General features: G+C 42.4%; 1 protein-coding gene across 1 annotated transcript in view; it reads right to left on the bottom strand.

Annotated features, from left to right (window-relative positions):
• The window catches only part of adamts3 (ADAM metallopeptidase with thrombospondin type 1 motif, 3), a 115,578-nt gene extending 91,788 nt beyond the window's left edge, over positions 1–23,790 (bottom strand). Inside the window, exons 1-3 of the mRNA XM_076104702.1 lie at positions 21,848–23,790; positions 21,433–21,454; positions 16,646–17,049 (exon numbers count right to left, since the gene is read on the bottom strand). Of these exons, the coding sequence (XP_075960817.1) occupies positions 16,646–17,049; positions 21,433–21,454; positions 21,848–21,907 (486 nt within the window). The 5' untranslated portion in view covers positions 21,908–23,790. The remainder of the gene's footprint in view (positions 1–16,645; positions 17,050–21,432; positions 21,455–21,847) is intronic.
• Between the last annotated feature and the right edge of the window lie 1,249 nt (positions 23,791–25,039).

Genomic DNA, 25,039 nt, shown 5'->3' with positions numbered 1-25,039 from the left:
GACCTATCAAAGCGTCTCTGCGGGCGGTGGAAGGTGGGAGGCCGTGCGAACACACCGGCAGATGGTTAATTGGATAAAAATAAAAGTTGTGAATCCGTCCGGTGGTGCTGCTTTACTCTCAACACCTTATGAACTATCTAAAGATGTCACCTTCTTGTGAGCACACGGCAGAGGCAGACATGGTGAGGAGTCCGGATATAAAGATGCAGCGGTGCACGTAATGAGACGCGGAGCTGATCAAAAGCTGCTCCACAGCGTGACGCACGAGACTGTTTAGACCGGATCAAAGATACGACGACTAACACTCTCAGTGAAAGAGCCACTGATTGGTGCCGCTTCAAAAAATAAAAAAATAAATATACTGTATATATATTTATGCAACCCATAGTTTTTAAACTCTTTCTTTAATCTGAGTTTGTCTGTGATGAAAAAATAAAACTGTGAATATTTAGCTCGCTGGGTCTTTAACCAAAGCAGGAATCCGCCCCCGTCTCAATGAGCAATGCGTTTCAGTAATCTGTGTCGCCCCAAAGCAAAGCGCTGAGCTCTCACCACTCTGACTGAATGGAGACATAAGTAAGCAATTGGACACAGCCGTCCTGGAATTCATTTTTTATTCTATTCTTGAAGCAGTCGACTGAGAATCTGTTGAGTGGAGGACAGCCAGAGCAACGAGCTGAAGAAGGAGGAAGAAAGCAATGCTTCTTTCTTTTCATGCGACGTCTCCAACGCTTGTAGGATTTTGACGGCTAAACGAGTCGTTCATTGAGTTCATTATAAGAAAACCGTAGAAATGACAGCAAGCATTTCAGTTTGGATCAATGTCGCTGACACAGATGTATAGACAGACAGACTTCCTTTGAGCCATGCGGTTAGCACAACGCTTGATTAATGCTAGTCGCATCTATTGCGAGTGTCCGCGCGGCTAAAAGGACGTCGCCTCATCAGATACGTCACTTCGTGGGGTTCCGTCAGGTGCGTTTTTTCGCCCGTCCGTGAACATCCGATAAGAGAAAAATGGAGAACTTCGATGAGCTGCTAGTGGCAGAAGTGAGGAAGTGCAGGCATCTGTCCGACTCCTCAATGAACAAAGACAGAGACAGCCGGATTGGCCAAAAATTTGATGTATCACAAACATTTATCAGCGAAAGGGTGGGAAAAATGAAGAGACCGGTACGTGAAGGCCGGTTTATTTAGTGTCTGTAGACATTGTAGAGTTTTTGATACACTGCCCCCTACAGTTTGGGAGGATGTCGGTTTGCCGCGATTAGAAACTCGCACGGAGTTTCCTCGTCACGATTTCAGCTCATGTCTATAAGCGAGGCTTAACTGCTCAATCATTAGTTTAACATATGCAAATATGGAATTTGACACTGTCCTGCCCCATGTTTCAGATAATGTGTTTTTTTTTTTTTTGGGTGATTCAGGAACAACTTGGCTGCATATATTTGGAGGGATTTTGGTTGTAAGCCTCAGGGCCTAAAGCGCAGTCCAAATACGCCTACTATGGTATGTATAGTCCATCCAACCATTCCTAGAAAAAAACAATTGGATACTCGATTCAAAAAAGTGTAATTTTGTTATTGACGTGCACACAAGGACACAAATTCTGTCTGACATGCAAGAATAGGAACTAAAAACGTGGTGTCTCACGGTAAATTACCAAAATCTGACGACCACAGCCAGCGATGTTCCACACTTCACACTCATTATGTGACATGTTAGATATTATTAGCTCAACAGTCCTTATGTAAGGATTGTGAGACTGAAGCACGGAAACTGAGACCTCTGGCTGGAATAATACGGACCACACACATTAGGAGAAAAGGTCTTGAGAGCCTTCATCTCTTCTCCGGCAGTGGGAGGATCTCAGCTGTCCACAGTAACTCTGATCTAAAGGACACGAGTCTCTACTGTGGGACACCAGTTCATTTTCACACCACTTGTTCATTCTCACGTCACTTTAGTTCATTCATGTCACGAAAATATCTTTCTATACTTGAAGTGTTTTAGTAATCCGGCTGATACTGCACACCAGAGGTGGAAGAAGTATTCAGACATTTAGCAATACTACAGTGTAGAATTACTCTGTAACCAATATAAGTACCTAAGCATTAGCATCAAAGTATACTTCAAATACCAAGTGCTCATAATTTAGGATGATATATATTATTGGATTAAGATTGTTGTATTAATAATGTGAATTTGCAAAGTAACCTAAGCTTTAAAAAAATTGCAGAAGATTAAAAAGTTCAATATTTGAGTCCAAAATGTAGAAAAATAGAAGTATAAAGTAGCGTAAAAGGCAACGGATTTACCACAATATACTCTTTTAAATCAATTTTAAAAAAGCCCGTCAGAGGTGTCATTTCTGATCCATAAGCTCTTATTCTGCTGGTAAAAGTGACAATGAAGCGGGAATATTTAAAAGGCCAATGCTATTATAGCTCGAGGGAAGCACCAATACAGCCCATATATGGTTCATATTCATATATATATATACTGTATATATGAATATGAACCATGTGTAAAGAGACAACTGAATAGAAGGAAATAGGACTCTGCTCTCTTTGCGTGGTGAATTTCTCTGTCACACAGAGACAGCCCTTAAAGAACGGTGGTTTGGACGGCTGCTGGATGAATAATTGAAAGGACATAGAGTGGTTCTTCTTCCTGGAGTAACATAATGTAATTATATATAAATAAGGGAACTGTGCAGCGTGATATCCGGATAAAAATATGATGAACTGAAACCAGGAGACCCACTAATATTTTAAAAAAGGGCTTTGTTGCAGTTTCAGGCTTTGGGTTTTACTTTAGGGAGCTGCTTCTTGGATGTTCCTGTGTTATTCAAAGCATGTAGGGCCTGTGACACCACCGGCTCTCGTCACCAGTCAGCACATTGACGTGCACACATTGTTTTTGCAGGCAGGATAAATGTGTTATTTTCCCTTGATTTGTATCTATTTTAGCACCAAATCTACGTAACAAATGGTATCAACCAAAGAAATGGTGCAACAACTGGCCATCGCATACCTTCATCATGTAGCTCTAAGCCCTTATTCAGTCTCAACTTTCAACATTTGAATAGCCGTCTGACCAAAACACAATGTCTGTTAAAGCTTTAACGGCAGGACACACTGCCACCTTTCACCCTCGGTGTTGTTCAAAGATTTATGGCCGACTTGAGACACAGCGCCTGAATCTTCAGGTTCCAGATGATGTATGGACGTATAGAATCATCATCCCCCCCCTCATAAAGCCAAAGGTTCTGCTATGTGATCACTAGTTGATTTGTTGGATAGTTCATCACATCCGGGCCGAATGAAACGATCAGTCCTGTGACAGACAGTTCTTCTTGTTTTTGTCAGAGCATGTCAACAAATATGACTAAATGTTTTTGAAGAACATCACCAACTCTAGCTTTCAGACTGCATTTTAAAAAGTAAAAAACAACAACTCAGATACTTTGCATAGCCTCAAACCAACGATCTAAGATTGAATTTAATCCGCCGAACATCAGTGAGGTCAACCTCAGGTGAACCGATGTGTGGAACAAAGCACGAATGTGATTATCTGAACAGACCCGCATGTACGTATTCACGCATCGCGTCACCCTGATCCAAACTACTTAACAATTATCCTCCAGGAATCTCTTTCACAAACAAAGAGCACACCTCCAGCGGGAGGTTGTGTCTCCGGGAGGGAAGTCTGCAAGTTAACATGCCTTGCGGATGATTGTTTGGCAAGAATCCCATGATTAGTGTAAAAAAAAAAGAAAAAAAGAAGTGGTGCAACAACTGGCTTTAAAAACACACGTTCACGTTTCGCAAGACTCAAAAACCCTCTCGTCTCAAGTTTGGCTCTGGAGCAGAAGGGGTTTCTGAGGGCTCATCTTTGTTGCCACACAGTCTTGGGTGTTGGAGGAGACAATGGCAGGTGTCTGACAGAGGCTCACACAGTTGTACCTAAACACAACCCTCAAAAAAGGGATCAAGAGTCCTGTGTTCCATCAGTTTAATATCCCCAACATCAGCCCGGGCCAAGCAGACAGCACTCGTCTGCCAAGAAAAACATATGGGATTCAGCTGAAGGGCTCCAGTTTTTCAAAAACAGTCTCTTTCAGTCTAAACTTCTTAAGGAGGTCGGTATGAACGTGCTTTCGTAAAAAAAAAAAAAAAAGTTGAGGTACTGCGACGTTGAAAAAGGCTCTGAATTCAGCCAGGACACTGCCACCTTTCACCCTCGGTGTTGTTCAAAGGTGTGTTTGCTTTCAAAAATGTGAGCAAACCTTCGTCATCATTACCTGCCATTTTCATCCCCGGCCTTTAAAGGGACTTTAAGGGGGGAAAAATACACAAAGTTCATTTCTTGTGATTTGTGGGAGAGGTGACTGAAAGTCTCAGGGGAGCAGAAACTATTTCAGAGAATGCTTCACAATAATAATCAGAAATGTGCTCAAATATCTCAGATCACATGATAATGAATCCTCTTATCCATATCCTCAATTCGTCTTTCTTGCATATCTGTGTTTGAAGTTCAGCCTCAGATGTATTCAAACAGATTCTTCTGCCTTCTGCGGTGTTTTGGAAAAAGAGTCAAACGTTAGGAAGTCAAACGCTTTACAGATGATAAACTGAAATGAATGAAAGCTTTTTGGTGTTGGGCGAAGAAAAAGGTGAACACAGGCTGCACTCTTAGAAACAATATACAAATTTATTTCAGTTGTGTCCGCCGAACGGAGCAAACATTTACACACGGCTTTGAGGAGGCGCTGAAGCGTCCGCACTTGAAAGCTTAAAAATAAAAAGGCCTCGCGCCGGTGAATGGTCCTCAATGTCCCGTCTGTTACGGCAGCAGAAAATGTGGGCTCCTCTTAAGTTTATACAGGTCATGATTAAAAATGTTTAAACACATAAATATCAATAAAAAAAAGCACCCCGGCAGCACACGCTGGACCGGAGCCTCGGCTGCTGGGGAGAAAAAACTTGGAAGAAATAGCTTGGCTTTGCATATCTTGGTGTGCCTCCCCTCCTGTACCTCAAACCATACACCCAAACAGCTCTGGGGTCAAGCCTCTGCAACAAGCCTCGGCTAAGTCAACAGGGAACATTAAGAACTATTAGTGAATAAAACTCTTGTGCCCGACTACAGCTCGCTGCAAAGAGGAACTGGCTCGCTTTCTGTTTCTAATCAAATAGGATATTTTCTTTACTTGTTTTCCCTCCCACCTCTCCCCACGGCAGCTCCAGATATGTCGGGAGCTGTGCACGTCCAGAATGCCCTTTTATGTCTCCGAGGTCCAAAAGTTTATGCCACTGAGCACACGTACCTCATAGCAAAACAACAGCATTTCTTATTTGCTCATTTTTGTCACCCTCCATCCCGAGGGCGAGGTCTTCGCCCGGAGGCGTTAAAGCTGCCTGGAGGGAACTGACAGCGGAGCAAATGTCCTCCAACAGGCAGGCGTTTTGCTCTGAATAGGATACTCCAACTGATGCGTTACCCATCAGGGCTGCAGCGTGTGTTTACATTCGCGAGCCTCACACACACACACACACACACACACACACACACACCGCAGACACAGGAGTGCCTCACCCCTTTTGGCTGGCAGAGCCGATTATGCAACATGACACACATTTAAGAAGTGGCCAAGTTTTACAGCGCCGCTGGCGAGGTAAAGGTTCATATCAACAGGCAAGACACCCAGTCGGTGCTGTTCTCAGGTCAGCCCCTGTCTGTCTGTATCTGTCAGTCGATCGGTCTGCCTGCCTGCCTGCCTGCCAAGGCCCTGCTTGAAAACAAAAAAAAGGAAAATAAAATCCTCCCTCATGCAGCACAGAGTAAGAGGAGGTTTTTGTTCCAGCTGTCCTGCTTCATGGAAACAAATGAGCGAGGCTGAAGCAGTATTTCATGGTTGCTTTAAGGCATTTCCAGGCAGCTTACACTTTGTTTGTCACGCCGAACTACAAGCCGTGGCACGGAGATGCACTTCATGCTGCAGCTGAAAGTGCAGAAAAACGTGTTCCTCTCACATGTGACACGGAGCTGATGTTCCATAATCAGGAGGAATTGGAAAAAACCTGGATGTCAGCTGTGAGCCACATCGATAAATGGCAGCAAATCAAATGCATTTCTATGTGATCGCTCAAGTCATAATCTGTCAAAGATGCAACGACAACAAGGAGGGATGTCACTTTCCATTGTGACGTCCCTGCTCTCAATTTGACTCCCATACTATCATAATCACTGTATTATCACTGTATGTGTGTTGAAAAGGACTGTGTATTTATGCTTACAAGTGACTGTGAAGCCAATTACATATTGTTTGACAGCCTGCATCAGAGCTCTCCTTTAACGGCTCTTTGTGGTGATTTGTAGTACCTCCTGTAGTGCTTCACGTACTGTTCTACATTATTCTGTATCAGATCAGTGGAGATCAAAGTGGATCTGGGGTTTTAGGGCAGGATTTTGACAGCTTTTCATCTCCAGCATGTCAAAATATTGCTGTGTTTTCACCTACAAAAGCACCACTACTCATGCTTGTTCCTGTTAAAGAAGTGTTCACATTGTGCTCACACACTTACAAAGTACTGAGATAAAGTAGTGTATGTATGAGCCCTTCTACAACATAGTTTTACGTCATGATTGCAATATACTGCATAAAGTGAAACTACACTGTGAATAGAAACCGTTCATATTTAAGCATCTTTCTTGATATTGTGTGACAAAATAATCTCAACTCAAAAGGTTCATTTACTAGCTTTTCTCTGAGCTTTCAAACACACGTTGGACGGAGTTGACTCAGTCGTCAAGCCATCCTCAAAAGCCAGAAAGCGGTCCCGATCATTGATTTGCAACATTGCCCACAATGCCCTAGTACAAGCAGAGATGTTTAAGATATAAATGCCGTGGTATAACAACAATCTCTAAACGTTTACAAATCTCTTTTATCCCAGAAAACCCTGATTCTACAAGAAATAAGGAATCAGATAGATACACAGTTGATACAAGCAGTTAAACTAGTTGCACCTAATTGAGGACCAGCGGTGCTTTGAGCACAATGTCAGCATGCTAAGCTAACATGCTCAAAACGACTTTGGACTGCCAGCATGTTACTGTTAAGCAAGAGTAATGTTCACCATGTTCACCATCTTAGTTTAGCATGTTAGCATTTGCTAATTAGCACTAAACACAAATTGCAATTGAGGCATTTACTTCAGGGCTCTGAGGGAAAAGTCAGGGGACCAAGAAAGGCATGAGGGGTCATCATCTGTGGAACATGACTGTCCGAACCAAATTCCATGGCAATCGTTCAAATAGTTGTTCAGATAGTTGACTCAAAATCACAAACATTAACCTCCTGGTGGCTCTTAAGGAAAAGTCAGGGGACCAACAAAGTCCTCAAGGTTCAGCCTCTGGGGAACATGAACATATAAACCAAATGTCATGGGAATCCATCAAATACCACAAACATTAACCCCATGGTGGCTCTTAAAGTCATGAGGATTCATCCTCTGGGAAACATGAATGGCTGAGCTATTTGAGCAATCCATCAAATAGCTGTTGATGTATTTCAGTCTGGACCACAGTGGTAGACAGCCATTCGTCATACCTAGAGCCACACTGCCGGCCTGGCTAAAATCATACAGAGAGACATTCAAAACTTCAGGACACACCATAAAGTGTGAGATGAGTTTTGCAGGGAAAGTATTTCCCTTCAACATCGCTGTAAGTAAATACTGGTGTCAGGCGTGTGCTACATCCAAGAGGACGTATTAAGAGTCATCTATAAATAATGAATCAGCAGCAGCCTTGCATCAATGTGAAAACTCAATGCAATCTCACTGGTTTATTTCCATGTTTGTCTCTGAACGCTCAGAGGAAAAAATTAAAAAGTTTGAATGTTTCTGAGGCTTAATTTATAACAGCATGAGGGAGTTACTCATCACGAACAACTCATTAATCCACACTCTTCCGTGGACGAAAAGCAGACACACAGATTATATTCCCCCGAGTCCTGAAGTCCAAAAATACATCGGACATGAGAAGCTTCCCCTTGTTGCCTTTCAGGGCTCCACAATAAAACATCTGCAGTATGTGAAGCATCAACTCTGTGACAGGGCAACCCTGTGAGCACAAGAGAGGAGGCCAGACATGGACTTGTGTTGGTGGAGGAGGAAGAGGAGGATGGGAATGATACACCATGCCCCCACTTCTGACATCTCATGGTCAGTCACATTCCTGCGTTGTTATCCAGGATCCTTTTTCTCTTTTTAAGAGACGTGTTCTGTACGTGAAAAAGAAACACAGCCAACCATCCTCGGCTGAGTCGCTGCCTCCGACTGTTAACGATGGAAGTACTGTACTCGTAAAAAACAAAAAACTCCATCACAGACCAGGTGTGTTTCAAGGATCAAACACTGTCATTATATCCCATAAACGGAAGCAAACGCTTTCATGGAGCTCATATTTCCCAAAAAAGTTGAAAAGACAGCTTGTGTTAGATTTCAACAGCTCGTATGTCTGCTCTTTGATCTTTGCAGGCATAAGATACAGAAGATTGGTTCAGGTTCGACGTTCTGGAATCAGTCAAATCGATCTTCATAATAAAAAGGTCCAAACATTAACCCTTAAATTATTAAAGAGCGTCGCTGAGAGCATCTGAAGCTCACAAGGCTGCAGTGTTTCTCAGCGGAAGAGAAGTTTCACAAACAAGACAGTCTGCTGCTGCAAAAAATCACCAAGATCAAGACTTTCATTCCAGCCAAAGAGCGAAGCAGCAGCAGCCCTTCTTTCCACACAGAGATAATTCAAAGGAAGCCATTGGCAAGATCGCGTATCCATGTGTGTCTGGCAACATTCAGAGCGTTCGTTTGTAATGAATATTTTAGCAAAGCTTTCAGAACACAGCCAGAAAAGTTACATCAATGTGAGCTTGTACAATTAAAATCCGCCCGATGCTGCATAGCTCGTTAATAATCAGATAATGACATCGCAGCTGATTGGTATATGTTTCAAAACAAAAACATAACATTTACTGAGCAGGACATTTTACAGTGTAATATCTACTCGTAATTGTTTACTAGTGGACAAACTATGTGATATTGACACTGCGTCTAAATTACCTTAAACCTAGTTTGGCATTTCTGTTGTGAAACTAGAGATATATCTGCAATGAGCTCAGTGTGACAAATACTGCAGTTCTTCAAATGGCCACTTGAGGCTGCCTCCAAAAGAGTCAATCCCCATAGACCCTTCATGTTAACTTAACAGCAGAAATAAACTATATTATAGCCAACTCTACGGGAGCTTACATTTTCATAACACTCACCGATTTTAGTTATATTAAGGCTTAAAGTTATGCATAATTTAGGGAGTGGCCACTTAAAGTGACCCGGCTCAGGTCGCTAGCCGCTAGCTGTCTGTTTCTATCTTGACTTTTGCCTACTTTTGGATTAGCCACGAGTTGTACTGTGTCAGTACTGCCAAGATGGCAACGGCTGGAGCTGGACACTTTGAGGCAGCAATCAAATAGTCTTTTTTCATTCGTAAAGTTGAGTGAAAAACTGAGCGAAAGGAACCCAAAGTATTCAAATGGCAGCCATGATAAGAGCTGGTCGAATACTGTGAATGCTAAGAAAAGGTGCATCAATGCTTCCTTTCGTATCTCCTTTAGCACAGGGTTCACTAAACCATCCTTTACCAAAGGAAAGGAGATGATGCCGTCCCACTATGCCTTGCGGCAGCTACATTTAAAGAGTTTATTACTGTACTCATTTGCTATGAGTTATAAATACAGTAGCTTGAAAGAGAAACATTTATACAGAATTGTTTGACTATTTGAGGCCAGCCTGAGCTTCACTGGTTCTTGGGAAACATATGGGGGACATCACAGAGTCTACGTCCATGTTTTATGCAGGCTAAGGTACCAACAGAGCAAGTTGAAGTTTCTCTGAACAGAAAGTCTTATAGACCAGTGAAACAGCGGGGTACCCAAACACAACCACAGCTTTGATTTAAGCGTCCGTTATTGAAAACTTACACACATATTAAATACTTTGTAAATTAGACCAAATAAAGGCATTTAGGCACGTTAAGAGACCATCTCATTCTTTTAATTTCCTCTCGTCAGTTAAACAAACGGAGTGCACACTAGCCTTTTCATATGAGACTCAATGTTATAAGGTGGCTTCACTAATTAGAACAAGGTGTACCGCAGATATAAACGTAAAATAGAAGACTATGGGGGAGAAATTCTGCAAATTTATTTGGCAACCCTTATAAAATCTTCTTCGACCCACCTGCGGGTCCCGACCCAGACAAACGCATCCGATCACAAACACCCACTGAGGGTCTGAGGACCAAAATGTCCGAAATAGAAGTAGTGAATACTGGAAGAATCCAGACCACCTAAAGGGCTCGTTAAGTGTTGAAGGAGAATTAATGGGACCCAGATTCCACTGAGCAAAATCTAAAATAAATTAGCAGTAAGACCATTTGTACTTCTAAAATAGCTATGAAGTGTCCTTAATCCTTAACGGCGGTAATGAGATGAACAGTGATTCAGGTTTTGGAGCAGAAACCATGAATCACTGGAGTGAACGGGAGACATAAATGAGCTGACAGACTGTTTGCTGTGCGTCATATTTGAACGCACCCTCTGGTGTGACCCCTGACAGATTGGTTTTTCAATACGAGACTAAAATGAGGCAGAGAACAGAGTTCAGCTCTGATGCGATTCATCCGCGTTTACCGAGAAAGAAAGAAGAAAAGAAAACCCCCTCTCCCTGGTGCCTCTGATATGCATGAAACATGATGGCTGTCTCCCACACAGGCCGGCAAAGACCAGCGTCCCTCACCTCGCCCCCACACTGCTACTGCTGCTGCTGAAGGAGGAAGTATCTGCCTCATAAGCATTTAGCAGGCTGCCTGCCTGCTGCAGTAAAGACTTCCAGACAGCAGCCTGGCTATAATTAAGACACAGTAAAACACACACCTAGCGAGGGCCAAGGCTACCACTTGAGATCAAAGACCACTGGCCCCCAACGACAGGCTTTTTCATCAGCAACCACTGGTTTGCAGAGTGTTTGATCTCCAGTTATGCAGTCCTGTGCATGCTTTGCATTCAGGCTGCAAACAGCGTGAGGCAGAGCAGGCTTTCTTTCCCCCTCGATTGGATGTCCCGAAAAAATATCCAAATTAGTTTTGTTTCATGACACACTACAGTAAATGAGGTCCTCTTGTGATGTTGACATTTTGCCTCCAGAAATAAATGTGGAGTGAAAAATTGGGCAAATAGGCACAAATGATCGGCTGACTTTGTGCCCAAAAACATCAAACGGTCCCAGTGAAGACTGAGGAGCAAACAGTAGCTTGAAAATCAGAAATTACCTGCGTTTTTGGAGCATAGTGTTCAAACGCACATAGCCCATCATTTAAAACTGATTATTGCCCAGATTTTATGTACCAACATATTAAAAATGTGTTTGTGTCCTGCCATAAAAGGGGACTGACTATCACAGTTTACAATAAATCTCGTCTTCTTGCGACGTTGATGGCACGGAAAATCCTTCCAATAATAGAAAGGGACGTAAGAACTGGGCTGAGTCACTTTCAAGTAATAAAATATGAGGAAATAGCTACACTACAGAGTGTTCGGGCTTCTTCCGGATTTTTCTACTATAAATAGTTTTGTTTTTTTTGTATTGTATCGTGTTGCATCATATGTATCGCATTGTAAAGTTTTCACTGATTTTTACCCTCAAATAACCTTTTTTTGTTGAAGGCAGGTCAGTTTAAACAGATTTTATGCCCCACCAAATCCAAAATGTAGTTTTCCTGCTGTAACAGACCACTGATCACTGCAGTTTACCGTAAATAAAGTCCTCTTGTGATGTTGACAGCTTAGAAAATACGTCCAGTCATAGAAAGTGATGGAGTAGAAAAATTGGAGTAAAAAGCACAAATGAGCTGCTAACTATGTGTCCATTTAGATAAGATAGAAACAAGAGATGGTCAAACTAAACGGTGGTTGAACGGTCAGCATTACTTAATTATTGATTGTTTTACAATCAAAAACAATAATAAATTCCTTAATTTTAATAGTATAAAGAAAGTGAGAAATCAATAAGTATTTGAGCTGCAGAAAGCTGCAACTTTTAAATTCAGATTTTATCCAGATTTTCTGTACTATTGAAAAAAATCTGATATTATTCTACACTGTAGTGTGGTATCATACAGTGTTTGCGTGCAGCAGCAGTCTTCTCAAATCCGCCTTCCACCGGGCAAAGAGACAGACGTTTGATGGCCGTTGGCATCTTCAAAGTGACATCCTGCCACGACAAGTATTTACAAAGCAATGCTCTCACATCCTGTGTGGACCCCTCTCGGCCCTGAATCTCCGGCGAGGTTCGACTATAAATGTCTTGAAGAGACTGAATCTGCCCAAGTGATGAACGGCTTCCTCTCGCTGCAATCGAAGGAAACGGAGAAATCCTGCAGAGGACTGACGTAAAGGTCAGAGTGGCTCTATCTTTGTTCAGGAGATTATATTAGGAGTTCACACAGAGACGCTTCAGAGACGTTAACTTCTGTCAGACATTCAAATGTGACTGCAGCACAACGAAAGACTGACAAATAAGAAACCCAATGCTGCTTTGTGAGAATACATCAAACTATGTGAACACATTGTCCCGCGAGTGACTGAGCTCACTGACGGTTACCGAACTCTTCATAATTAAAGAGCCTTTTCCCACTTCAATAAAACTCTATTGAATCAAATGATGTGCAATCCCGGAACCACTCAGGGGGAGTAAACGGCCGAGTACAGAGGAAACAGAAGAGTCTGTGTGAGTGAGAAGCGTAAACCAGCCGTGTCATTTTAGAAAATAGACAGAAAGTCATTGTGGGGCCTCATGAAGAGCTGCACATACAGATGATTTGATATATTACTTACTGTTTTTGGCCATTGTGCTTAATGTGCTCTTGTAGTTTCCAAACTAAGCATTAATAGAGCAGAAAAACTTGCTTTTTGACTTCCAAGTCATGTCTGAAAGACTCGAGGCTTGACCAGGCGGCAACCTCCGGTTCTGAAGTGTGAAGCCAATGCAGAAGTGTGTTAAACCTGCATTCTCTCTAATGTCCACCAGGGGGCGACTCCTCTGGTTGTATAGAAGTCTATGAGAAAATGACTCTACTTCTCTCTTGATTTATTACCTCAGTAAACATTGTAAACATGAGTTTATGGTCTCAATCTCTAGTTTCAAGTCTTCTTCAACACAGCATGATGTTCATTTAGTAAGTGATGGTCCATTTAGAGTCAAACAGACCATAATACCTTGTGACTGACAGGTCGCTGCAGCTACCAGAGCAATATATACGGCATCAGTGCGTGCGTCACTCCTCAGCAGTCCAAATATGGTCATTTCTGTTCAACGGTTGAAAAAAGTCAAGATGGAAATGGCCGTAATCCAAGATGGATTAAAATTTCATTCTGCCAGTAGAAATATGGGATTATTATCTTCTTTAAATGGGTGATTAATTCATCAGTTCATCTACCAAAAATAAGTAGCCACCAATTTTTGATCATCAATTAAATGTTTGTAATTTATTTTAAAGCAAAAATGGCAAAAATTCACTGGTTTCATCTTCTCAAACATGAAACTGTGATGGTGGTTTTTTTTTTGTTACATATTTGAGAACAAACTATTAACTTGACTTTTTGTGTTGGACTTTTCTGATCGTGTCGTCTCATGCAGCACGAGGTCATCACTCAAAACTGTTTACCAGGAAGTTCAAGAGTCTGTTTAAGGGGGATATTTAAAAGACAGGAAAAGCCTAATTTATCATTTCAGTCGTCTCTCATTTGAACTGACGCCAGTGATTTTCTTTTTTTTTATTCCTGCCTCACTCAAAAACTACTTTAATACCTTCAGCCTTGAAACAAATGCAGATTTCTTGTGGGTTTAAAGAAGTGTTTCAGATCTAGTTTTTACATTTAGATTGCAGAAAAGTGTCATCTTGTTATTTCTTATTATTTCTTATTTCTGCAAGAATACTGTTTGTTGTTTGTCTGACGTCACATGGTGGTCGACTCACGTTTCATGCAGGACAAGACCTTCTGCTTGTGAATGAACCTGTTTAAATTTTCCAAGGAAGTCAGCACATTTAAATACATAAAAAAAAAAAAAAACGCAGGTCAGTTTCTGTCAAAGCCTCACACTGCCATGCCCCGCCGGGGAGAATCTTTCCTCTACCTGTGCTGATGTAATGTGGAGAGAATAAAGTGAACCCCTGCAGAGCACCTTTGGCCATCAACTGAGAATCAAATCCTGTACACACACACACACACACACACACACTCATATCTAAGAAAATGCAGACCGCCAGGCCTTGCATTCATGTTTCACAATGATTTAAGTCCCGAGGGCTCTCGCTGTCATCCTGTCTTTGCGTCAGTCATCGCAGCGGTCCTGAAGGAACTGCTTTCACGAGTGCTGCCTTTTGATATGCAGCAGTAAAGGCTGCGCTTGATGTTGCAGTCAGATTTTGAGCGTATAGTTACCTTTTTCTAAAAGCAGCCCAGAGCAATCTAAAATGGCACGGCGCACTGAGGTATAAAGAGGTGATGAATCCAGATGAACCGGTGAGGACACGTTGTTAACAGAACACGGCTGGTGTTACTTCCTCTTTTTGTTCTCGTCAAACATTCCCCTGAAGACACTAAAACCAACGATGAGTTTATCATAATAACTACAGCCTGATGTAGCTCATGACTTCATACACCTCCATAAATAAAAACAACTTTTAACTTCATTTCAATGGACATCTGCAAACATTTACATACAATAAATATGCATCCTAAGCATTTTAAAGCAGTGAGCTGTTGTAAAGCTCCCAGGGAGCAACTCGGGGTTCAGTGTCTCGCTCAAGGACACTTCAACACGAAGGCAGTCGGAGCAGGGGATCGAACCGCCGACCTCCTGGTTAAAGGACGACCCACGCCTTATATATATTTTACGTTATCGACTTCTTGTACGATGTATGGACATGGCCGTGGTCATGTTTACGTCATAAATTTATATTTCGATATATGAACATGCATAAGAATGATGCCAAAATAAACAGAAGGGTTATTCCTACTATAATAAGACATTGCCCATTATTAACAGAGCTCAAGCGGCCATTTCATATATTTTTTGCTTGTGTGGTTTTATTTTATTTGCTTTATTTATTTAGAATATTTTAATATTTTTTTTCACATTTCTTCACTTTTTTTTCTTCCACAGACTTTTTAATTCCAATGTCTGAAAATTCTTCAGAATAAAACAATATTTGCTCTTTAAAATGTGTGCTTGTATTATTATGCTGTTATATTATTATTATTACTATCAGTGGTATAAAATGGATATAATGACAATAACTGGGAAAACATCATCTACAAAAGTAGTGATGATGACAGGGCACTGCGTCAGCATGCTTAGAATAGCTCATTAACACTGAACTAAATGCTAAACACAAAGTACTGTGTAGCTTAAAGAAAAGTAGTACTGTACAAAACATTAGACTAATTCTAACTAGATAATGGGGCTGGAAGAACAATTATTTAAATTCATCCCACGGGGAACGTGGATGTGTGGATCAAATTTCACTGCAATCCGTCTCAAAGTTGTAGAGATGTTTCAATAAAAACCAAAAGGGAAAAGAAAAACACAGGAAGTCACTAAAGTCAGTAGGATGCATTGCCTGGGAATAATGAACGTCCGCACAAAATAATATGCAAATCTCATCCGTGTGGAGACGTTTCACCGGATAAAGGATGGATCTGACCTGCTTTTAGACCTTTCAGTGCTGGATCGGCCGTCATTGTGCTTCCTAGAGTCTGTGGCTAAAAACACACGAGAGTTTTATCACCAATTCCTGACTTTTTTCTTCTTTTTCCTGAATGCATGTTGGGGAAAACAAACACATCGCAGCTGGACAGATTGCAGGTGTAGCCCACCTATTTAACTACTCCTGAGACAGCACCTGTTAGCAGGATGAATTTCTGCTCTTAATAATAAAACAATAAATTAACATCAGCTTTATCTTAGAACAGATTGCGAATGCCCAAGAGTCGTGAGTTACACTACGTCCCTTGTGTTGCTTTTTAAAAAGGTCTGCAGCATTCCTGCAGAGAACTTCATTTAAAGTTTGTAGGCGAGTCGAGTCTCTTCCTTAAACACAGAGATGTCTTGTTGGCCTACTCAAAAAGATTCAGGCCCAGGTCATCACCCGATTACTGTTCAAGTGTTTTATGGGGGGTGAAGGGGAGGATGGGTCTGCTGACTTTTGTGGAGCACAAAGGGAACTGGTGTTTTATGTTGGGAAGAGGTTCGGTGGGGGAAGATCCGTTGGGTTTGTGGGCGCAATGGATGGCCACTCACCCGTGACAAACATCTGTACAAAAAGGCCTGAAGAATATCTCCGAGGACAATGTGCTGTAAAAATGCCCGAGCGCAGACGTAAAGAAAGGCTAAACTCAGGAGTTACGGACACTTAAAATCCATTAGAGAAGAGTTGATAAGGTCAGGGCACTTCTGTAATGAAAAGGTTTGACGGGGTGGAGGAGTAAGAAGCTTTATGGCTGAGGAGGACTTACCAGCCCGTCACAGTTGTTAATGGCAACCGAGGCCCCGGGTACGTCTGTGATGTCGCCGATGAAGGTGCAGTCTGTCTTGAGCAGCTCACGGTGCAGTATCCTCTCCGCCCCGCCTTCGTCGACGCTGTTGCTGACGTTGCCGACGCCCGCCGTCTCGTCGTGCCACTCCACCATGGCGCCCGGCGCCACCAGCCGGGTGTTTGGGCGCAAGCGGAGGTGGAACTCCTTCCCGAAGGCGGAGATGTTGAAGAAAAGCTTCTGTTCGGCTCCGCCGGAGGACAGCGCCTCCCTCTTGACGCGCTGCTTGTGGGTGGCGGAGAGCAGGTGCGACAGGTAGCGTCCGTGGGAGTCGGTGCTGAAGGGAGTCACGAGGCCGTATTCCTTCAGCCGGCTCCTCAGCTGGTCTGTGAAAGGACACAATGACAGCGAGGCCACACATTACTGTTAGAACTTCATGTGCAGTGATGTGAAGAGGAAACAATGCTCTGGAGTCCATGCAGCAGAGCTCTAAAGGGTTCAGCATCAGCCCAGATTTGTTTTTGACTGGCTAAACAAACACACACATGTATATACTACTAAGCATTCTCCTGGAGTTTGCATGTATTTGATTGGCGTTTCTCAGCACCAGTGTTGAGCCAAAGCATTCGGTCTTTGACATGAACGAGGAGGCTGTGAAGGGCAGAATTGCATCGAGACAGATGCCCGTGTGTCTCTTTAGAGCATCGATACTTTTAGATCTGGCACCGCAGAGGCAGGCCGAAGCCTTTCAGTTAGAGAGCGCAGAGAAGGAAACACTTCCTGCTTGAGGTCCTTGGTAAGCTGTCGTTGTTTAACACATCAGAAGTAAAATACCGAGCTCACAAAAAAGAAATGTGCGTCACACACTGGATGGTTTTCAGTATCATCTTGGCAAAATGCTCTGCTCACCCTCAGGCTCTTGTTCGTTGGTTAATTTGTGGTCGACTCAATTGCAGCAGGAAATCTGTGGGCTTTGAAAACACTCAGTTTTAAAGGGAATGTCCACGAGGCCTGCTTCGGGTTTCATAATGTGTGCAGACGGCAGACACATTCTGAGATCTTTGGTTTGGTTTTGGTTGGAAAAATAAATGCAATGTGAATCTGGAAACCCTGTAATCATCTTGTAGGTTTTGACTAGAAGACATTCAAACAGGTGTCAATGGTGAAACTCAAAATTACACATCTGGGGAAATGCCATACTTTACAAATCATAGTGTGTGCTCGCTTTCTAGACATGTGATGTCAAAAACATGCGATCGACGAGCTTTTGAGGGAAATCAGCCAATCTGATGATCATAATAATAATAATAATAATAAAATGACGCACGGAGCGATGGGATGGGATGGAGGCAGCTTCCTCACACTGACTTGGTAAACGTTGACACAGAGCACCTTCATCATATTCCAGAACCAAAGCAAACTGTAGGCACGTGTCTGGTTTTGAACATGCAAAAACCATCAAAGGTCTTATTTTTACGGGGTAAATACCTCCGTTACCTCACGCTCACTTAACTCTCTCTGCAAACACCAACGGCACAGAGTTGGTTGTTTGATACCGATTGGCGAGAGAAGCTTGTGCAGCATGCGGAGGACTGATGTTACACATCTCCCCACAGTTTGCTTTGCTGCAGTAAAGCCGGCGTGAGAAATCGTTAAGGGATGAAAAAGTTGCTGAGCCACGAGTCAAAGAGGAGCCAAGAATTAGCCGTGTTCATTAGTGAGCATTTGAAGGAGCGGCGTTTCACCGCTTAATCCTCTAGAGGCCCAGGTCTAATCTCAAGAGCCGTTCCTCCTCCTCGGAAGAAGGAAAAGAGCAGATTTCTGTACGTTGTACTACTTTATTCAGACCTACAGCTCACGTTTATTTTGATCTTTTCTTAAAGGCACGAAAATTTTGGATTCAAATCAAATTAGAGTTTAGTTTATTAAAGTTTTAATCCTTCAAAAAAAAAATCAAACAATAGCTATGGAATCTATTCGCATTCAGTAATTATCCTCCTTTGTAGTGGATTGTATTGGTCATGGCGGAGTCTGCCATTCCCACGCTGGACCGCTTACACAAACACAAGGGATTCACAGAAAGGCTTGCATGTAATCCAGAGAATTTGAATGTCACTAACACCAGTTTACTGTTCACACGCTGCACATCAAGTCAAGAGGTGAATTAAGTTACTTCTTTACGGCTGCTGCTTCACATTAAAAGTGTTCAAGCGTTTAGAGAAATGCTTTTTGTAATATGTGGGCACACCAGTGAACGACTGTAATGTCAAACGTTAAACTGTTTGGTAGTTATATTGACAGAAGATCCATTTTCTGTGCTGTTTTCTAGTCTAGAAACATTGATTTATCTCTAACATCACAAAGGTTGGGCCTGTTGTAAAGGTTGCACACGTGTAGTCCACGCAATCCTGCAAAACACTGATGGGATTTCACTAAGAGATGGTGAAGAGGACATGTTTAAATAACAATGATGCAGTGGTCATCAGTTTAACTAACTTGAAATTGAGTACAATTAATGCTTAAATCTAATTGAGGCCTAATGTTCCTGGATTCCATCGAGGGTTTCTACAGGAACTAGGTTCATGTATGTTCTTTAATGCAGATCTTATCCGATTTTTCTCCTTTATTTCTTTTCTCTTTCGTCTTCCTTGTATTAATATTATTACCTCTGCCAAAGAGGTTATGTTTTTCGGTTCAGTTTGTATGTTTGTCAGCAGGATTACGGGAAAAACCACCGGCCTTATTTTCATGAGACTTGGAAGGGTGCAGAGGACGAACCCGTTCACTTTTGGAGAGGATTGGCCTTGGTGGAGGTCTGTGCTCTCAGAGTGCTCTTCTAGTTATCATCTCGTATTTTTTTTTCTCTCAGCAAAGCAAACTTCATGGTTTTTACAGAGGCGGTGTGCAGACAAAGAGTAAAAGTCCTCTCTTACTACAAGTACAGCCACTAGAAGTCGACCTCTCGCTACTGTGAGAGGGGATATATATTGGTCCATCTTTCTCTGCTGTGATGGATTTCTCCTCCTGCTCGTCATTGTTGAACATTGGTGCAAAATGGCAGCACTCCAAAGACGCTCTTCTTCTCGACACTCGGCTAAGCCCTGCCCCCTCTCTGCTACTCCATCAAGCTGTCAGAGACGTTCAAACTAACCGCTCTGTATAATGTGGCACTCAATTGTAAGCACCAAATGCCACCTCGACCTGGAAGCATGGGAACTTGAACGCACCACAAAAGACCACCTGATGGATGAACGTGTTGTGCTCAAGCGAGAGGAGAAAAGTGATCTGTTCTAACCCGAAGAAACCAAAATAAAAGAGTGTGATTCGCCTCCTTTTACACCTGAACATCCTAATTCTTCACGTTACAAATCAAGAACATGACAAAAAACTTGCAACTCAACCACTAAACTTCTTCTGAACAGATTTCTCTGACTCTCTTTATGCAAAGTTTGCTTGTGCATGTTCCAAGTGGGATTCACCAAAACTCTTTTGAAATAGCTCGTTTCGACCTGATAAAACGGCACCTGTCCGTGAGGAGGAGCGTGCTCATGAGGCGTGATCAATAGCATAACAATCACCGCGAAATGTGCGGTATAAGGCCGCCTCCTGTTCCACTCCATTAGTGGGAAAGACAGCATGAGAGCATCGGTGCTGCAATGTGTCTGAAATGAAGAGGGGATGATTTGACATGAAGCTGCTCAATAAAAATAAAAAAACCTGTGCTGTCAAGGTGACATGACAGTCACAGAGATAGATGAGAGAGGACGACACAGTGACTGATGGAAAGACAGATGTTCAGGTGTCCAGTTAGATCACCTGGTAGAGTGAGAGCCCCATGTCCCCAGGCCGGGGTTCGAATCCGACATGTGGCCTTTCGCTGCACATCGTCCCCTCCCTTTCTGTCTGTTCTACTTTTCTAATTAAGGCCAGAAAATGATGTTAAAAAAAGAGCTGGAAGTTGTCAGACAACTACTTAACCATTTGCATAATAAAGTAATTCAGACTAGTGTAAAGAACAACTGTTTCATGGCGTTAAATCAGTTTTATACCCAAGGGAAAACTCTTAATAGGAGAAAATGATCGGACGCGACGAAGTTCCCATAAACCACTTGGGAACATGATCTGTCCGTACAAGTGGTTCTCGCATGAGGCCTGTTGACTTTAACTTGTAAAAAAGAAAAAGAAGCAAAGCTGGAGGAGGAAAATTGAAGAGAAACCACACTAAATGGGTGAAATGACTGCTTTTACGGGGCCGATAATGGGGGCCACGAGAAGAGCCAACGGTGGCGGGCTAGAAAGCGACAAAAAAAAAAGGAAGGCCCCGCCGCGGTCCAACTGGCAGCTGCTGTCATGCTGCTGTGTGAGGGCCCTCGAGGTGCTCGGAAGATAGCGGCGGGTGTAAAAGGATCCTACGTGGACGCTGCTGCAGCTCACTCGCTTCTTAACCTCAGAATGGAGAACAGATGTGCGGGATTTAGAAGTGGAATTTTCTTTCCTGTATAACAAAGCCCTTGAAGCAGTTTGCTCGTGTAATGTATAAGTGTGAGTGGAGGGCAGTGTGTGTGTGTGTGGGGGGGGGGGGGGGGGGGGGGGTGATAGTAGAGGGAATAAGCGGAGGAAGAGGAGGAGGGGAGGGGGGTGTATTACAGAGCTCCTCACACACAGACTCCCCCTCCCACTTTGATCTCACTGCACCAAGGTTGTCCTCTCTCTACTTTCTCATGTACTTACACCTAACTATTAAGAAGAAGAAGATAAACAGGACTCACCCTCTCGTTCTACTTCACCAGCCTGTAAGAGGGAGAGAAAGAGCTCGTTAGAATGCGGCACAAGTCGGAGAGGAAATCATAATCTGACAGTGAGAGACGTCAGAGAGCGGAGAGTTTACTGTATAAGCTGCTTGTATCTAAAAAAAAAAAAAAAAAAGTGTAACAAAAATGCCTCTATTATACGTCTTATGTAACAGGCTGAACTCACGCGTGTGCAGTGTCAACATGCATTTCACAGAGGAAGCAGTGTGCGCGTTCACACAGCCTCAGACGCGAAAGTTTGGAAAAAAAAAAGAATAAATAAATAACCTGTTGCCGTGTCGGCCACCACTTCTCCGCTTCGGTGTTAATATTAGCGGGAGAGAAGAAACGGTTTCAGAAAAGGAGTTGACTGTGAGGCGATGCGGACACTTACCTTGTCAGCTGAAGTCAATGCAAGTCCTACGAGGAGTAACGCTAGTGACAGGACAGCCATCACGAGTCTTTCAATGATAAAGAAGCGACTTTATCCCAACGTCAAAAATTAAAAAATAAGGTCTTTGACGAAAATAAAGAACTCTCAACGCGAGCGGCTCATTCAAAGGTGATCAACGTAGATGTGCAGCCTCTGGTTTAGTTTTTAAAAACAAAATAAAAACACGTGTAAAAGTTTCATAAAAGTAGGAGTGAGGCGAGTTGCGACACTTTGTCAGTCAGTCAGTCAGTGTTTTGGTTGTTTTTTTTGTCTGTTTGACCGAAAGTTTCTAGAAAGTTATTTTTTTTTTTTTTGCTTTTTTTTTTTTGGGGTGGAAGTTAGTAGGACATCCCCTCTGCCGCTTGCCGGACAGAGCTCTGCAGTGTGGAGCAGGAGATCTTGCAACCTGGCACTTGGCTCCCCTGGCTAATAAAAGGGCAAGACCAACCCTGCGTGACGTCATGCTGCCCTGTCCGCCAGCCCGAAACACATGGAGTGGGACAGAGGAGGAAGAGGAGGAGGAAGAACCCCCAAACTTCATCCCAGGACAGGCTAGAATGAGCCAGCTAAAAATAAATAAATATGATGACTTAGTTTCTTTCAACTTTAAATGTATAGTTTATAAGCAGTGACGAAAATGACCCCGTCACTAAGCCCCGCCCCCCCACACACCGCTGCTGCTCTGTCAAACTGTCAGAGCTACTTAGCATGGAGACCACACTGTCACTAACTGCACTTTTTCTCTTTTTTGTTGACAAAATCAACAAAGCAATTTCAGAGAGAAAGACAGAAATATGCATTTGAAAGATAAAATAAAAAAACAGTTAAAAAAGTTAAAGCTACAGATCACAGTGTGAAAGTGAACCAACACTTCAGTTTTAGAAATGTACTTCTCCTTCCAACCTCTCCGGGTAACAAGTATCACTATTACACAATGTTTAGCCACGACTAGCTTCAAATCCACTAAACTAGACAAAAAAAATTAAGAAAAATATGAAACGATTGCTCGAGAGTCTACAGAGCAGAGCCGGCTAACTTTCGGACCCTGGTTGGAGCTGAACGATGCTACGCTGTGAATGGTCAGTCTGAGTTTGGCGGCGGGACTTAGCGAAGGGTCTCGTACTTTACTTACTGATTACGAACAAAAAACAAATAAGAAATAAAAGAATATGTATAATCATATAACAAGTAGTTTTACTGTCTGTTTAGCTATTTTGTTGAGCTGTTACACGTTTATGGTAATTGCCTAAATTAGATGGAAGAGGTGAAAGTATATTTCATCAGTAAAATTAATTTTTTAAATAATCTTGTGGCCCCTGGTTGATGTCGTGACCACAGCGCTGTTACGTGTTAATACTGATATTAGTAATAATCATAATAATAATCATAATGCCTACCCTTCCTCATCTGAACACATGGTGGGACAGGAGAACAAGGAGAGGCACTCTTCCACAACTCAAACTATGATGAGAAAAAAAGAGGAGCAGATACTGGTAATAATACTGCACTACATACTCTATGAAATATATATATTTAAATCAAAGAGTTAGACACTGATTATAACTGAAATAACTCTGGATTTTGGAAGAAATGTTTTTGTTTGGCAGAAGATGCTTTTTTTATTTTTTACTGTACTCTGCAACATTTCTCATGACTGCCAGTCTTAAAATATTCAAACAACTGAATTTCCTCATATGAACTGTGTGAACTCTCTCAGCTGACTGAAAAGCTCCAGAGAGCGAGAGCTGCATGTAAGAAATTTAGCAATCATCTCCAATAATATGAACTGTAGTCCTTCTCATTACTGCACACCAGCCACCTCACCCTCTCTCTCTCTTCTCCACGTCAAGGCTCTCTCAGGCAGGGAATGTCATGCCTTCATAAGAAGAATGGCTCAGTGGGAGCGTCTGAATACTAATACAGAAACTCAGGGACACTGCGCCCCGACCAGCAGAGAGATCTGGCTAAACTTTAGGGAGGAATACATTAGCGTAAATGTCTCCAAGCGGCCGAATCAATGCTTCATGCGCACACATTCTGAATCATAATGACTGAATTCATAAATATTGATGGCTTCACGTGAACATGTGCTGCAGTGAAACACCTCCAACCTGCCAGAAGGTGTGGAGGGATACGGTTTGATTTTTCCAGCAGCTGAGAGGAATACTCAGATCCTCCAAAGTAAAAGTACCAATACAGGACTCATCTCCAACTTTTTACAAGTGGTTGCAATTTTGATGTGCGAGTCGAACTTTCACCCCCGCAGTGAAACAACAGATCCATGTGCGCTCACAAGTAACACACCAACGCACACGCAGCGTCATCTGGTTTCAGTTCCGACTGGAACAGCAACATTCAAATATCACTAATGCAACACGTATTTTTTTAATAATTGTTTTTTTTGGGGTGCACGTTTGGCTGTTTGCGTTCTCTATTTCAAATTAGAAAAGTGGTTGCAACATGGTGGCAACAAAAGGCCAAGAATTGGTAGCAAATTTCTCAAAATGGTGACCCTTAAAAATGTTCTGTTTGCTAAATATGGGATCATTTGATGTCTGTGGGCCTTATTTACATTATTTAAATGAAATCTTGTGAAGAGTTTAGTTTGGTTTCAGAGGCTCTCGTGAAATATTTCAAGCTGGTTCAACACATTTTGACTGATTTAGACAACAGAAAATACATTTAGAAGGAAACATAATACCGTCCAGATTACATTTTCTAATATGAGGAAATGTTGCGATATCAACGTATAAAGTACAGCATAAAATGGAAAGTCAAGTCCCTCAAAAGTGTACTTAAGTACAGTACTTGAAATGGACTTTCCACCACGGCTTCTGTGGTATCCGTGAGCAAAATAAATCAGCTCCACCTGCACCGGACCAGCTGACCATGAGCCTCCACCTGAGGGTAAAAGCAGTATTGACCTTTCTGGAGGGAAAGTAAAGTACATAATGTATAGAAATACTCCTCAGGTTTTCACCTTTGACATCTGCACTTCTTACCGTTTGACTTGAAGCTGAAGTTTTCACTGTCATGAACTCGAAAGAAGTTTCAGCAGCTTTTATACAGAGCTGACCTCCACTAGAGAGAAATCTCGTTACATTTGTTCAAAGGTGAGAGGCCTTGGTCAGAGGCACCAGTATTGATGAGGGG

This window comes from Anarhichas minor, unplaced genomic scaffold, assembly GCF_050575085.1.
Source record: "Anarhichas minor isolate MPS153535 unplaced genomic scaffold, ASM5057508v1 ptg000030l, whole genome shotgun sequence".
In the NCBI taxonomy this organism is placed as follows: Eukaryota; Metazoa; Chordata; class Actinopteri; order Perciformes; family Anarhichadidae; genus Anarhichas; species Anarhichas minor.
The sequence above is the reverse complement of the archived record's forward strand: the minus strand, read 5'-3'. Positions and strand labels throughout refer to the sequence as shown.